This window comes from Oncorhynchus mykiss, chromosome 6 (assembly GCF_013265735.2).
Source record: "Oncorhynchus mykiss isolate Arlee chromosome 6, USDA_OmykA_1.1, whole genome shotgun sequence".
Classification (NCBI taxonomy): Eukaryota; Metazoa; Chordata; class Actinopteri; order Salmoniformes; family Salmonidae; genus Oncorhynchus; species Oncorhynchus mykiss.
The window spans coordinates 92,070,973-92,086,607 of record NC_048570.1 but is presented as its reverse complement, the minus strand read 5'-3'; the positions used below and the strand labels follow the sequence as shown (position 1 = coordinate 92,086,607).

Here is a 15,635-nt window from a genome sequence, read left to right as displayed (position 1 = left end):
GAATGGAGAGGAGACAGAGGTCCCAGAACTAGGTACCATCATGTTTTAATACTGCTGAATGGAGAGGAGGCAGAGGTCCCAGAACTAGGTACCATCATGTTTAATACTGCTGAATGGAGAGGGGACAGAGGTCCCAGAACTAGGTACCATCATGTTTTAATAGTGCTGAATGGAGAGGAGGCAGAGGTCCCAGAACTAAGTACCATCATGTTTAATACTGCTGAATGGAGAGGAGGCAGAGGTCCCAGAACTAGGTACCATCATGTTTAATACTGCTCAACGGAGAGGGGACAGAGGTCCCAGAACTAGGTACCATCATGTTTTAATACTGCTGAATGGAGAGGGGACAGAGGTCCCAGAACTAGGTACCATCATGTTTTAATACTGCTGAATGGAGAGGAGACAGAGGTCCCAGAACTAGGTACCATCATGTTTTAATACTGCTGAATGGAGAGGAGACAGAGTTCCCAGAACTAGGTACCATCATGTTTTAATACTGCTGAATGGAGAGGAGACAGAGTTCCCAGAACTAGGTACCATCATGTTTTAATACTGCTGAATGGAGAGGAGGCAGAGGTCCCAGAACTAGGTACCATCATGTTTAATACTGCTGAATGGAGAGGGGACAGAGGTCCCAGAACTAGGTACCATCATGTTTAATACTGCTGAATGGAGAGGGGACAGAGGTCCCAGAACTAGGTACCATCATGTTTTAATAGTGCTGAATGGAGAGGAGGCAGAGGTCCCAGAACTAGGTACCATCATGTTTAATACTGCTGAATGGAGAGGAGGCAGAGGTCCCAGAACTAGGTACCATCATGTTTAATACTGCTCAACGGAGAGGGGACAGAGGTCCCAGAACTAGGTACCATCATGTTTTAATACTGCTGAATGGAGAGGGGACAGAGGTCCCAGAACTAGGTACCATCATGTTTTAATACTGCTGAATGGAGAGGAGACAGAGGTCCCAGAACTAGGTACCATCATGTTTTAATACTGCTGAATGGAGAGGGGACAGAGGTCCCAGAACTAGGTACCATCATGTTTAATACTGCTGAATGGAGAGGAGGCAGAGGTCCCAGAACTAGGTACCATCAGGTTTAATACTGCTGAATGGAGAGGAGGCAGAGGTCCCAGAACTAGGTACCATCATGTTTAATACTGCTGAATGGAGAGGAGACAGAGGTCCCAGAACTAGGTACCATCATGTTTAATACTGCTGAATGGAGAGGAGACAGAGGTCCCAGAACTAGGTACCATCATGTTTAATACTGCTGAATGGAGAGGAGACAGTCTAAAGTAGTGCACTACCCTTCTCCAGGCTGTCTAAAGTAGTGCACTACCCTTCTCCAGGCTGTCTAAAGTAGTGCACTACCCTTCTCCAGTAGTGTACTACCCTTCTCCAGACTGTCTAAAGTAGTGCACTACCCTTCTCCAGACTGTCTAAAGTAGTGCACTACCCTTCTCCAGACTGTCTAAAGTAGTGCACTACCCTTCTCCAGACTGTCTAAAGTAGTGCACTACCCTTCTCCAGACTGTCTAAAGTAGTGCACTACCCTTCTCCAGACTGTCTAAAGTAGTGCACTACCCTTCTCCAGGCTGTCTAAAGTAGTGCACTACCCTTCTCCAGACTGTCTAAAGTAGTGCACTACCCTTCTCCAGACTGTCTAAAGTAGTGCACTACCCTTCTCCAGACTGTCTAAAGTAGTGCACTACCCTTCTCCAGGCTGTCTAAAGTAGTGCACTACCCTTCTCCAGGCTGTCTAAAGTAGTGCACTACCCTTCTCCAGACTGTCTAAAGTAGTGCACTACCCTTCTACAGGCTGTCTAAAGTAGTGCACTACCCTTCTCCAGGCTGTCTAAAGTAGTGCACTACCCTTCTCCAGGCTGTCTAAAGTAGTGCACTACCCTTCTCCAGGCTGTCTAAAGTAGTGCACTACCCTTCTCCAGACTGTCTAAAGTAGTGCACTACCCTTCTCCAGACTGTCTAAAGTAGTGCACTACCCTTCTCCAGACTGTCTAAAGTAGTGCACTACCCTTCTCCAGACTGTCTAAAGTAGTGCACTACCCTTCTCCAGTAGTGCACTACCCTTCTCCAGACTGTCTAAAGTAGTGCACTACCCTTCTCCAGACTGTCTAAAGTAGTGCACTACCCTTCTCCAGACTGTCTAAAGTAGTGCACTACCCTTCTCCAGACTGTCTAAAGTAGTGCACTACCCTTCTCCAGACTGTCTAAAGTAGTGCACTACCCTTCTCCAGGCTGTCTAAAGTAGTGCACTACCCTTCTCCAGACTGTCTAAAGTAGTGCACTACCCTTCTCCAGTAGTGCACTACCCTTCTCCAGGCTGTCTAAAGTAGTGCACTACCCTTCTCCAGACTGTCTAAAGTAGTGCACTACCCTTCTCCAGACTGTCTAAAGTAGTGCACTACCCTTCTCCAGACTGTCTAAAGTAGTGCACTACCCTTCTCCAGACTGTCTAAAGTAGTGCACTACCCTTCTCCAGTAGTGCACTACCCTTCTCCAGGCTGTCTAAAGTAGTGCACTACCCTTCTCCAGGCTGTCTAAAGTAGTGCACTACCCTTCTCCAGACTGTCTAAAGTAGTGCACTACCCTTCTCCAGACTGTCTAAAGTAGTGCACTACCCTTCTCCAGACTGTCTAAAGTAGTGTACTACCCTTCTCCAGGCTGTCTAAAGTAGTGCACTACCCTTCTCCAGGCTGTCTAAAGTAGTGTACTACCCTTCTCCAGGCTGTCTAAAGTAGTGCACTACCCTTCTCCAGGCTGTCTAAAGTAGTGCACTACCCTTCTCCAGGCTGTCTAAAGTAGTGCACTACCCTTCTCCAGGCTGTCTAAAGTAGTGCACTACCCTTCTCCAGGCTGTCTAAAGTAGTGCACTACCCTTCTCCAGGCTGTCTAAAGTAGTGTACTACCCTTCTCCAGGCTGTCTAAAGTAGTGCACTACCCTTCTCCAGACTGTCTAAAGTAGTGCACTACCCTTCTCCAGACTGTCTAAAGTAGTGCACTACCCTTCTCCAGGCTGTCTAAAGTAGTGCACTACCCTTCTCCAGACTGTCTAAAGTAGTGCACTACCCTTCTCCAGGCTGTCTAAAGTAGTGCACTACCCTTCTCCAGACTGTCTAAAGTAGTGCACTACCCTTCTCCAGACTGTCTAAAGTAGTGCACTACCCTTCTCCAGGCTGTCTAAAGTAGTGCACTACCCTTCTCCAGGCTGTCTAAAGTAGTGCACTACCCTTCTCCAGACTGTCTAAAGTAGTGCACTACCCTTCTCCAGGCTGTCTAAAGTAGTGCACTACCCTTCTCCAGACTGTCTAAAGTAGTGCACTACCCTTCTCCAGACTGTCTAAAGTAGTGCACTACCCTTCTCCAGGCTGTCTAAAGTAGTGCACTACCCTTCTCCAGACTGTCTAAAGTAGTGCACTACCCTTCTCCAGTAGTGCACTACCCTTCTCCAGACTGTCTAAAGTAGTGCACTACCCTTCTCCAGACTGTCTAAAGTAGTGCACTACCCTTCTCCAGACTGTCTAAAGTAGTGCACTACCCTTCTCCAGACTGTCTAAAGTAGTGCACTACCCTTCTCCAGACTGTCTAAAGTAGTGCACTACCCTTCTCCAGACTGTCTAAAGTAGTGCACTACCCTTCTCCAGACTGTCTAAAGTAGTGCACTACCCTTCTCCAGTAGTGCACTACCCTTCTCCAGACTGTCTAAAGTAGTGCACTACCCTTCTCCAGGCTGTCTAAAGTAGTGCACTACCCTTCTCCAGGCTGTCTAAAGTAGTGCACTACCCTTCTCCAGACTGTCTAAAGTAGTGCACTACCCTTCTCCAGACTGTCTAAAGTAGTGCACTACCCTTCTCCAGACTGTCTAAAGTAGTGCACTACCCTTCTCCAGACTGTCTAAAGTAGTGCACTACCCTTCTCCAGACTGTCTAAAGTAGTGCACTACCCTTCTCCAGACTGTCTAAAGTAGTGCACTACCCTTCTCCAGACTGTCTAAAGTAGTGCACTACCCTTCTCCAGACTGTCTAAAGTAGTGCACTACCCTTCTCCAGACTGTCTAAAGTAGTGCACTACCCTTCTCCAGGCTGTCTAAAGTAGTGTACTACCCTTCTCCAGGCTGTCTAAAGTAGTGCACTACCCTTCTCCAGACTGTCTAAAGTAGTGCACTACCCTTCTCCAGACTGTCTAAAGTAGTGCACTACCCTTCTCCAGACTGTCTAAAGTAGTGCACTACCCTTCTCCAGTAGTGCACTACCCTTCTCCAGACTGTCTAAAGTAGTGCACTACCCTTCTCCAGACTGTCTAAAGTAGTGCACTACCCTTCTCCAGACTGTCTAAAGTAGTGCACTACCCTTCTCCAGACTGTCTAAAGTAGTGCACTACCCTTCTCCAGATTGTCTAAAGTAGTGCACTACCCTTCTCCAGGCTGTCTAAAGTAGTGCACTACCCTTCTCCAGACTGTCTAAAGTAGTGCACTACCCTTCTCCAGGCTGTCTAAAGTAGTGCACTACCCTTCTCCAGGCTGTCTAAAGTAGTGCACTACCCTTCTCCAGACTGTCTAAAGTAGTGCACTACCCTTCTCCAGACTGTCTAAAGTAGTGCACTACCCTTCTCCAGACTGTCTAAAGTAGTGCACTACCCTTCTCCAGACTGTCTAAAGTAGTGCACTACCCTTCTCCAGGCTGTCTAAAGTAGTGCACTACCCTTCTCCAGACTGTCTAAAGTAGTGCACTACCCTTCTCCAGTAGTGCACTACCCTTCTCCAGACTGTCTAAAGTAGTGCACTATAGAGGGAATAGAACAGATGTGTTTTTATGTTCTGGGTTTCTGTTAATAATTGTCTCACCCACGTGGCCAGGTGGGTACTAGAGGGTTTCTGTTAATCATTGTCTCACCCACGTGGCCAGGTAGGTACTAGAGGGTTTCTGTTAATCATTGTCTCACCCACGTGACCAGGTAGGTACTAGAGGGTTTCTGTTAATCATTGTCTCACCCACGTGGCCAGGTGGGTACTAGAGGGTTTCTGTTAATCATTGTCTCGCCCACGTGGCCAGGTGGGTACTAGAGGGTTTCTGTTAATCATTGTCTCACCCACATGGCCAGGTGGGTACTAGAGGGTTTCTGTTAATCATTGTCTCACCCACGTGGCCAGGTGGGTACTAGAGGGTTTCTGTTAATCATTGTCTCACCCATGTGGCCAGGTAGGTACTAGAGGGTTTCTGTTAATAATTGTCTCACCCACGTGACCAGGTAGGTACTAGAGAGGGTTTCTGTTAATCATTGTCTCACCCACGTGGCCAGGTAGGTACTAGAGAGGGTTTCTGTTAATAATTGTCTCACCCACGTGACCAGGTAGGTACTAGAGGGTTTCTGTTAATCACTGTTTCACCCACGTGGCCAGGTACTAGAGAGGGTTTCTGTTAATCATTATCTCACCCATGTGGCCAGGTAGGTACTAGAGGGTTTCTGTTAATAATTGTCTCACCCACGTGACCAGGTAGGTACTAGAGGGTTTCTGTTAATCATTGTCTCACCCACGTGGCCAGGTAGGTACTAGAGGGTTTCTGTTAATCATTATCTCACCCACGTGGCCAGGTAGGTACTAGAGAGGGTTTCTGTTAATCATTGTCTCACCCACGTGACCAGATAGGTACTAGAGGGTTTCTGTTAATCATTGTCTCACCCACGTGGCCAGGGGGGTACTAGTGTTTCTGTTAATCATTGTCTCACCCACGTGGTCTGTTGGGTACTAGAGGGTTTCTGTTAATCATTGTCTCACCCACGTGGCCAGGTAGGTACTAGAGGGTTTCTGTTAATCATTGTCTCACCCACGTGGCCAGGGGGGTACTAGTGTTTCTGTTAATCATTGTCTCACCCACGTGGTCTGTTGGGTACTAGAGGGTTTCTGTTAATCATTGTCTCACCCACGTGACCAGGTAGGTACTATAGGGTTTCTGTTAATCATCATCTCACCCATGTGACCAGGTAGGTACTAGAGTGTTTCTGTTAATCATTGTCTCACCCACGTGGTCTGTTGGGTACTAGAGTGTTTCTGTTAATCACTGTCTCACCCATGTGGTCTGTTGGGTACTAGAGGGTTTCTGTTAATCATCGTCTCACCCACGTGGCCAGATAGGTACTAGAGGGTTTCTGTTAATCATCGTCTCACCCACGTGGCCAGATAGGTACTAGAGTGTTGCTGTTAATCATTGTCTCACCCACGTGACCAGGTAGGTACTAGAGAGGGTTTCTGTTAATCATTATTTAACAATGATTAGATAACACTTCCATAAATGCACCATACATCTGTCCACCAGACAGCTGCGTGCCCAGAGGGACAAGGGAGGAGCGTTGGAGCTGGAGGGGGTAGAGGTGAGGGCGCAGCTGGATGAGGACAGGAACATCACAGCCCTGGTGCCCAGACAGCCACTGGAGGTCCATGAGACGGTGGGGAACAAATCATTGTAGCAACAGACGTTCGAATTCATATTTCTGTTCACTGTTTTCTTGTGCGACAAGACGTTGAAAAAACAACAACATACAATTGTTTGACTGTTGTCATGTTTGACTGTTGTCATGTTTGTTGTTGTAATGTTTGTTATTGTAATGTTTGTTGTTGTAATGTTTGACTGTTGTAATGTTTGACTGTTGTCATGTTTGACTGTTGTCATGTTTGTTGTTGTAATGTTTGTTATTGTAATGTTTGTTGTTGTAATGTTTGACTGTTGTAATGTTTGACTGTTGTCATGTTTGACTGTTGTAATATTTGACTGTTGTCATGTTTGACTGTTGTCATGTTTGACTGTTGTCATGTTTGTTGTTGTAATGTTTGACTGTTGTAATGTTTGACTGTTGTCATGTTTGACTGTTGTCATGTTTGTTGTTGTAATGTTTGACTGTTGTAATGTTTGACTGTTGTCATGTTTGTTGTTGTAATGTTTGACTGTTGTCATGTTTGACTGTTGTCATGTTTGACTGTTGTAATGTTTGACTGTCGTAATGTTTGTTGTTGTCATGTTTGACTGTTGTCATGTTTGACTGTTGTAATGTTTGACTGTTGTAATGTTTGACTGTTGTCATGTTTGACTGTTGTCATGTTTGACTGTTGTCATGTTTGACTGTTGTAATGTTTGACTGTTGTCATGTTTGACTGTTGTCATGTTTGACTGTTGTAATGTTTGACTGTTGTCATGTTTGACTGTTGTCATGTTTGACTGTTGTAATGTTTGACTGTTGTCATGTTTGACTGTTGTCATGTTTGACTGTTGTAATGTTTGACTGTTGTCATGTTTGACTGTTGTAATGTTTGACTGTTGTAATGTTTGACTGTTGTCATGTTTGACTGTTGTAATGTTTGTTGTTGTAATGTTTGACTGTTGTCATGTTTGACTGTTGTAATGTTTGACTGTTGTAATGTTTGACTGTTGTCATGTTTGACTGTTGTCATGTTTGACTGTTGTAATGTTTGACTGTTGTCATGTTTGACTGTTGTCATGTTTGACTGTTGTAATGTTTGACTGTTGTCATGTTTGACTGTTGTCATGTTTGACTGTTGTAATGTTTGACTGTTGTCATGTTTGACTGTTGTCATGTTTGACTGTTGTAATGTTTGACTGTTGTCATGTTTGACTGTTGTCATGTTTGACTGTTGTAATGTTTGACTGTTGTCATGTTTGACTGTTGTAATGTTTGACTGTTGTAATGTTTGACTGTTGTCATGTTTGACTGTTGTAATGTTTGTTGTTGTCATGTTTGACTGTTGTAATGTTTGACTGTTGTCATGTTTGACTGTTGTAATGTTTGACTGTTGTAATGTTTGACTGTTGTAATGTTTGTTATTGTAATGTTTGTTGTTGTAATGTTTGACTGTTGTAATGTTTGACTGTTGTAATGTTTGACTGTTGTAACTGACTATTTGAAGAAGTAGAAACCATAGCATGTTCGCCAACGAATCCTGCTTGTCATTCCTATCAAGGAGCTAGCCAATGCACATCCTAGCTAACAAGATGGAGAATGGTGTGTTTCCAGGTGGCAGAGTGCATGATCTATGCCAACCACTGGGTGGCCCGTAAGATCCAGGAGAGTTTCCCCCAGCAGGCCTTGCTGCGCCACCACCCGCCCCCACGCCAGGAGTTCTTCAACCAGCTGCAGGACAGTGCCCGGGCACGCGGCTTCACCATAGATACCAGGTAGACTGTTACTATGGTGTCACTAACTAACCAGCCATTTAACTATACATAGACACCAGGAATACTGTTACTATGGTGTCACTAACTAACCAGCCATTTAACTATACATAGACACCAGGTATACTGTTACTAGGGTGTCACTAACTAACCAGCCATTTAACTATACATAGACACCAGGTATACTGTTACTAACTAACCAGCCATTTAACTATACATAGACACCAGGTACAGGTTATAAGCTGTGTTAATAACACTTCTATTAACTGTGTTATAAGCCGTTGAACTATCGATATATATATATGGATATGCATCGATATGTATATGCATCGATATGGATATGCATCGATATGTAATGATATGGATATGTATCGATATGGATATGTATCGATATGGATATGTATCGATATGGATATGTATGGATATGGATATATATGGATATGTATCGATATGGATATGGATATGTATCAATATGGATATGTATGGATATGGATATGTATCGATATGGCTATGTATCGATGTGGATATGTATGGATATGGATATGTATCATATGGATATGTATCGATATGGATATGTATGGATATGGATATATATGGATATGTATCGATATGGATATGGATATGGATATGTATCAATATGGATATGTATGGATATGGATATGTATCGATATGGCTATGTATCGATGTGGATATGTATGGATATGGATATGTATCATATGGATATGTATCGATATGGATATGTATCATATGGATATGTATGGATATGTATGGATATGTATGGATATGGATATGTAACGATATGTATGGATATGGATATGTATGGATATGTATGGATATGGATATGTATCATATGGATATGTATGGATATGTATGGATATGTATCGATATGGATATGTATGGATATGGATATGTATCGATGTGGATATGTATCGATATGTATGGATATGGATATGTATCATATGGATATGTATGGATATGGATATGTATCGATGTGGATATGTATCGATATGTATGGATATGGATATGTATCATATGGATATGTATCATATGGATATGTATGGATATGGATATGTATCGATATGGATATGTATGGATATGTATCGATATGGATATGTATGGATATGGATATGTATGGATATGGATATGTATCGATATGGATATGTATGGATATGTATCGATATGGATATGTATCGATATGGGTATGTATGGATATGGATATGTATCGATATGGATATGTATCGATATGGATATGTATGGATATGGATATATATGGATATGTATCGATATGGATATGGATATGTATCAATATGGATATGTATGGATATGTATCGATATGGCTATGTATCGATATGGATATGTATCGATATGGATATGTATGGATATGTATCATATGGATATGTATGGATATGGATATGTATGGATATGGATATGTATCATATGGATATGTATCATATGGATATGTATCGATATGGATATGTATCATATGGATATGTATCGATATGTATGGATATGTATGGATATGGATATGTAACGATATGTATGGATATGGATATGTATGGATATGGATATGTATGGATATGGATATGTATCATATGGATATGTATGGATATGGATATGTATCGATATGGATATGTATGGATATGTATCGACATGGATATGTATGGATATGGATATGTATCAATATGGATATGTATGGATATGGATATGTATCGATATGGATATGTATCGATATGGATATGTATGTGAAAACTCCCAAGTATTTGACAAATGTGTTTGATCCCATGTCTGCACACCAGTCAACCAAAAGAACAACTAATTCAAACGTACAGGCTAGATCAAATAGCAGTAAAGTTCAACCCATAACCTTGACTCCCTGTCCCAGGTCAAACAAGGCCCTGGCTGACTCCCTGGACCGGGCCGTGGACCCCCGGGACCCGCTGGTGAACCGGCTGCTGAGGGTGATGGCTACCATGGCCATGTCTAATGCCCTCTACTTCTCTACCGGAGCCTGCCCTGTCGACCAGTACTATCACTATGGTAACTAATGTCCTCAGGACCAGTACTATCACTATGGTAACTAATGTCCTCAGGACCAGTACTATCACTATGGTAACTAATGTCCTCAGGACCAGTACTATCACTATGGTAACTAATGTCCTCAAGACCAGTGCTATCACTATGGTAACTAATGTCCTCAGGACCAGTGCTATCACTATGGTAACTAATGTCCTCAGGACCAGTACTATCACTATGGTAACTAATGTCCTCAGGACCAGTGCTATCACTATGGTAACTAATGTCCTCAGGACCAGTACTATCACTATGGTAACTAATGTCCTCAGGACCAGTACTATCACTATGGTAACTAATGTCCTCAGGACCAGTGCTATCACTATGGTAACTAATGTTCTCAAGACCAGTACTATCAGTATGGTTATATCTGGACAGGTCTACTCTCAGGGCCCAGGTTATATCTGGACAGATCTACTCTCAGGGCCCAGGTTATATCTGGACAGATCTACTCTCAGGGCCCAGGTTATATCTGGACAGATCTACTCTCAGGGCCCAGGTTATATCTGGACAGATCTACTCTCAGGGCCCAGGTTATATCTGGACAGAGATGATTTGTTTACCTCTGTGTCTCTTCCTTCAGGTCTGGCTCTGGACCGATACACCCACTTCACCTCTCCCATCCGTCGCTATGCCGACATGATCGTCCACCGCCTGCTCACCGCAGCCATCGCCATGGAGAAGGGGGCGGGGCCAGCCAAGGCTTTAGCCAGTAACAAAGAGTTGGAGGAGATGGCTCAGCAAATCAACAACAAGAACAGGGTCAGTATTGTAGCAATATCAAACATCCACAATAGCATTAAAAACGAAATAAAGATCCAATGAGATAAGAGAAGATATCATTCATCTCCAAACGGACGACTTGGGGGTAATGAAGACCTAAGGGTCAACGTTGTTTCAATAAATGACATGGGAGCATAGAGCACAGTGTGTGGAGTCTTTTGCTGTAGAAAACACCCTGTGAGGATGGTTATCTTCTGACATTGACCCCTGAACTCTAACCTCTGCCCTCTGACCCCATAGGCAGCACAGCATGCCCAGAAGGTGTCCACAGAGCTATTCCAGTGCCTCTACTTCAGAGACAAAGACCCAGAGACAGACGAGCGCTGTGTGGCCGACGCGGTCATCTACACCATCAGAGCCAACGGCATGCTGGTCTTCATACCACAGTAAGGTCATAACAGTAAGGTCATAACAGTAGAGCTGGTCTTCATACCACAGTAAGGTCATAACAGTAGAGCTGGTCTTCATACCACAGTAAGGTCATCACAGTAAGGCCATAACAGTAGAGCTGGTCTTCATACCACAGTAAGGTCATAACAGTAGAGCTGGTCTTCATACCACAGTAAGGTCATAACAGTAGAGCTGGTCTTCATACCACAGTAAGGTCATAACAGTAGAACTGGTCTTCATATCACAGTAAGGTCATAACAGTAAGGTCATCACAGTAAGGTCATAACAGTAGAGCTGGTCTTCATACCACAGTAAGGTCATAACAGTAAGGTCATCACAGTAGAGCTGGTCTTCATACCACAGTAAGGTCATCACAGTAGAGCTGGTCTTCATACCACAGTAAGGTCATCACAGTAGAGCTGGTCTTCATACCACAGTAAGGTCATAACAGTAAGGTCATAACAGTAGAGCTGGTCTTCATACCACAGTAAGGTCATAACAGTAAGGTCATAACAGTAAGGTCATAACAGTAGAGCTGGTCTTCATACCACAGTAAGGTCATAACAGTAAGGTCATAACAGTAGAGCTGGTCTTCATACCACAGTAAGGTCATAACAGTAGAGCTGGTCTTCATATCACAGTAAGGTCATCACAGTAAGGTCATCACAGTAAGGTCATAACAGTAGAGCTGGTCTTCATACCACAGTAAGGTCATAACAGTAGAGCTGGTCTTCATACCACAGTAAGGTCATCACAGTAGAGCTGGTCTTCATACCACAGTAAGGTCATAACAGTAGAGCTGGTCTTCATACCACAGTAAGGTCATAACAGTAGAGCTGGTCTTCATACCACAGTAAGGTCATAACAGTAAGGTCATAACAGTAGAGCTGGTCTTCATACCACAGTAAGGTCATAACAGTAGAGCTGGTCTTCATACCACAGTAAGGTCATAACAGTAAGGTCATCACAGTAGAGCTGGTCTTCATACCACAGTAAGGTCATAACAGTAAGGTCATCACAGTAGAGCTGGTCTTCATACCACAGTAAGGTCATAACAGTAGAACTGGTCTTCATATCACAGTAAGGTCATCACAGTAAGGCCATAACAGTAAGGTCATCCTAGTAGAGCTGGTCTTCATACCACAGTAAGGTCATCACAGTAGAACTGGTCTTCATATCACAGTAAGGTCATAACAGTAAGGTCATCACAGTAAGGTCATAACAGTAAGGTCATCACAGTAGAGCTGGTCTTCATATCACAGTAAGGTCATCACAGTAAGGCCATAACAGTAGAGCTGGTCTTCATATCACAGTAAGGTCATTACAGTAAGGTCATCACAGTAGAGCTGGTCTTCATATCACAGTAAGGTCATTACAGTAAGGTCATCACAGTAGAGCTGGTCTTCATATCACAGTAAGGTCATCACAGTAAGGCCATAACAGTAGAGCTGGTCTTCATATCACAGTAAGGTCATTACAGTAAGGTCATAACAGTAGAGCTGGTCCCAGGTGCTGTCTTACCAACTCATATGGTCATTGCCAACCAGTAAATCATAGGAGTTGACAAGACAGCACAAATAGATCTGAGACCAGGCTAGCATTGAACTGAGCAAAAACATACAGTAGAAATCACTACAGTGATGTATGTTGAGATATTTCTCAAACAAATATCCATAAATAGATTGATTTAAAAAGAGTACCGTAACACACTGACAACTGTGTGTGTTCCCAGGTATGGCCTGAAGGGGGCAGTGTACCTGAAGAACAGAGAGGGCCAGGTGGTGAGTGAGAGACAGGATGGAGGATGTGACTGGCAGACTGGTTCTCTACAGAGATACCTGGACCACATCACTACCACTACTGCTGCTGGCACCTCAACCTTCAACCTGTTCCAACACATCACCGTGAGTTCTACACAATTACTTTAGACTCTTTGTGAATACAGGCCCCGAGGGGGCCCACGTTCCTCCTGGAGAGCTATCTTCCTGCAGGATTTTGTTCCCGCCCTACTCTAACACCTCTGATTCGTCTAACCAGCTGCTCCTCAGGCTTCAGGTCTTAACAGATGAACTAATGCTAGTTCTACCCCCCGTCCCCCCTCTTCCCCTCAGGTGCGTATCTCAGTACAACTATCACGTTGTCACTCAGACACAATCCGTCTGGAAGTGGTCAGCAACAGGCCCCACCAGGCCCCCGAGACTCAGGTCCAGACCTCCCAGCCCCAGGGGGCTAGGGGCCGGTCCCAGCTGGTCCAGGAGGTGGTTCGGCAGGCAGAGGAGGCCTCTCAGCAGGCGGAGGAGAAGAGGGGCCGGGCCTCCAAACTGTCCACGGAGGAGAGAGAGTTCAGACAGAGTAAATGTCCCAACCTCTACTCTCTCCTGGAGGAGGTCAGGGAGCTGGCCTTGCTGGACCTTGCTGCCTGTGGAGCAGGAGGCGGGGGGCTGGGAGCAGCCGCTCAGGCTTGTGCTACATCAGCATAGATGAGGTGGAGAAGTAGGAGGAGGAACAACAGGTCTGGGAACAGCTGCTCAGCCCTGCGGTACATCAACATGGATGAGATGGTGGAGGAGCAGGGAGGAACAACAGGTCTGGGAACAGCTGCTCAGCCCTGCAGTACATCAACATGGATGAGGTGGTGGTGGAGGAGCAGGGAGGAACAACAGGTCTGGGAACAGCTGCTTTGGTCTGCGGTACATCAACATGGATGAGGTGGTGGAGGAGGAGCAGGAGGAACAACAGGTCTGGGAACAGCTGCTCAGCCCTGCAGTACATCAACATGGATGAGGTGGTGGAGGAGGAGCAGGAGGAACAACAGGTCTGGGAACAGCTGCTCAGCCCTGCAGTACATCAACATGGATGAGGTGGTGGTGGAGGAGCAGGGAGGAACAACAGGTCTGGGAACAGCTGCTTTGGTCTGCGATACATCAGCATAGAACTACATAAAACTTCTAATTCTGGGTCAGGTTATTGTGGAGGAGGGGGGCGTTTGAAGAGTAAGGACGTGCAGGAGGCAAAGCAACAGGTCAACATCAGCATCAAACTTTAACACTGACTCAGGATCAGATTGTGGTGCTTTTCATGGACTTAACCAGCATGCAGACAGACCCTCTGGACTGACCATCTGACTATACATCCTGGGTGTTATCACCATGGTTACCAGACTCTACTTAGGTACATCTACATCCTGGGTGTTATCACCATGGTTACCAGACTCTACTTAGGTACATCTACATCCTGGGTGTTATCACCATGGTTACCAGACTCTACTTAGGTACATCTTTAGTCTTATTTGGAAAATGATCAGATGATTGAAGTTGTGAGATGAGATGGATGCATGTAATATTATATACATGAATAACTCTCAACAGGACAGTTTACCATAGAAACATCTGGAACAAGCAGCAGCTTGGGTCTCAACAGGACAGTTTACCATAGAAACATCTGGAACAAGCAGCAGCTTGGGTCTCAACAGGACAGTTACCATAGAAACAACACCATGAACAAACAGCAGCTCTGGTCTTAACTCAACAGGACAGTTACCATGGAAACAACACCATGAACAAACAGCAGCTCTGGTCTTAGCTCAACAGGACAGTTTCCATGGAAACAACACCTGGAACAAGCAGCTACAGTTTTTACAAAACATTTCTAATTTTCCGTATTTGATTGAACACATTTGGGGGAGATGTAGAACAGATTCCACACAAATCGATTCTCAGGCCATCGTTTTTACACTGAACTGTATAATGACCTCTGGCACTGAGAACAATGCCATTGTACAGCCTGGTATTGTATTTTAACCTAATTCTATTTTGGTAATATTTTTTGGCAGTTGGTATCTTGTGGAAAAAACAAGTATTGTCAAGTGCTCTATTCCACTGTATGTTTTAAATGAATTAAAGTGCATTACCAAACCTGTTGACCAGTGAAATGTTTATTGATCTGGGTGAAGATCGTATCATGCTGTTAAGTCAAATGTCCACAAGGCTCCAGGTAAATACGTTTACATTGTATTTATTTAGGATGGGAAAAAGGCTAGAATTGATGACGGGAGATTTTTATAAAAGCATCAATACAAGCATGATGCAAGTGACACAGTGATCTGAACAAGAGAGACAGTGATCTGAACAAGAGAGACTAGATGTTTGAGACACAGTGATCTGAACGAGAGAGACTAGATGTTTGAG

The 15,635-nt window shown here is 44.2% G+C and overlaps 1 protein-coding gene and 2 long non-coding RNA genes across 8 annotated transcripts in view; all 3 read left to right on the top strand.

Annotated features, from left to right (window-relative positions):
• The window catches only part of LOC110526820 (DIS3-like exonuclease 1), a 47,955-nt gene extending 33,880 nt beyond the window's left edge, over nt 1-14,075 (top strand). Inside the window, exons 13-20 of the mRNA XM_036981804.1 lie at nt 4,819-4,877; nt 6,337-6,466; nt 8,048-8,208; nt 10,088-10,242; nt 10,859-11,037; nt 11,299-11,444; nt 13,181-13,352; nt 13,560-14,075. Coding sequence (XP_036837699.1) covers nt 4,819-4,877; nt 6,337-6,466; nt 8,048-8,208; nt 10,088-10,242; nt 10,859-11,037; nt 11,299-11,444; nt 13,181-13,352; nt 13,560-13,928 — 1,371 coding nt within the window. The 3' untranslated portion in view covers nt 13,929-14,075. The remainder of the gene's footprint in view (nt 1-4,818; nt 4,878-6,336; nt 6,467-8,047; nt 8,209-10,087; nt 10,243-10,858; nt 11,038-11,298; nt 11,445-13,180; nt 13,353-13,559) is intronic.
• LOC118964975 lies at nt 11,458-12,806 on the top strand. Of its 6 annotated transcripts, none has more exons than XR_005052301.1 (4): nt 11,458-11,764; nt 11,816-11,889; nt 11,969-12,394; nt 12,460-12,498. It is a non-coding gene; the product is annotated as an uncharacterized LOC118964975 (long non-coding RNA). The 6 variants fall into 6 exon arrangements; XR_005052300.1 differs by having other exon boundaries at nt 11,458-11,889; nt 11,969-12,121; nt 12,159-12,394; XR_005052302.1 differs by having other exon boundaries at nt 11,458-11,889; nt 11,969-12,269; nt 12,307-12,394.
• Nucleotides 14,076-14,103: 28 nt separating the features above from the next.
• On the top strand, nt 14,104-15,362 carry LOC110526819. The gene is made up of 2 exons (XR_005052296.1): nt 14,104-14,233; nt 14,310-15,362. It is a non-coding gene; the product is annotated as an uncharacterized LOC110526819 (long non-coding RNA).
• Nucleotides 15,363-15,635: the final 273 nt, after the last annotated feature.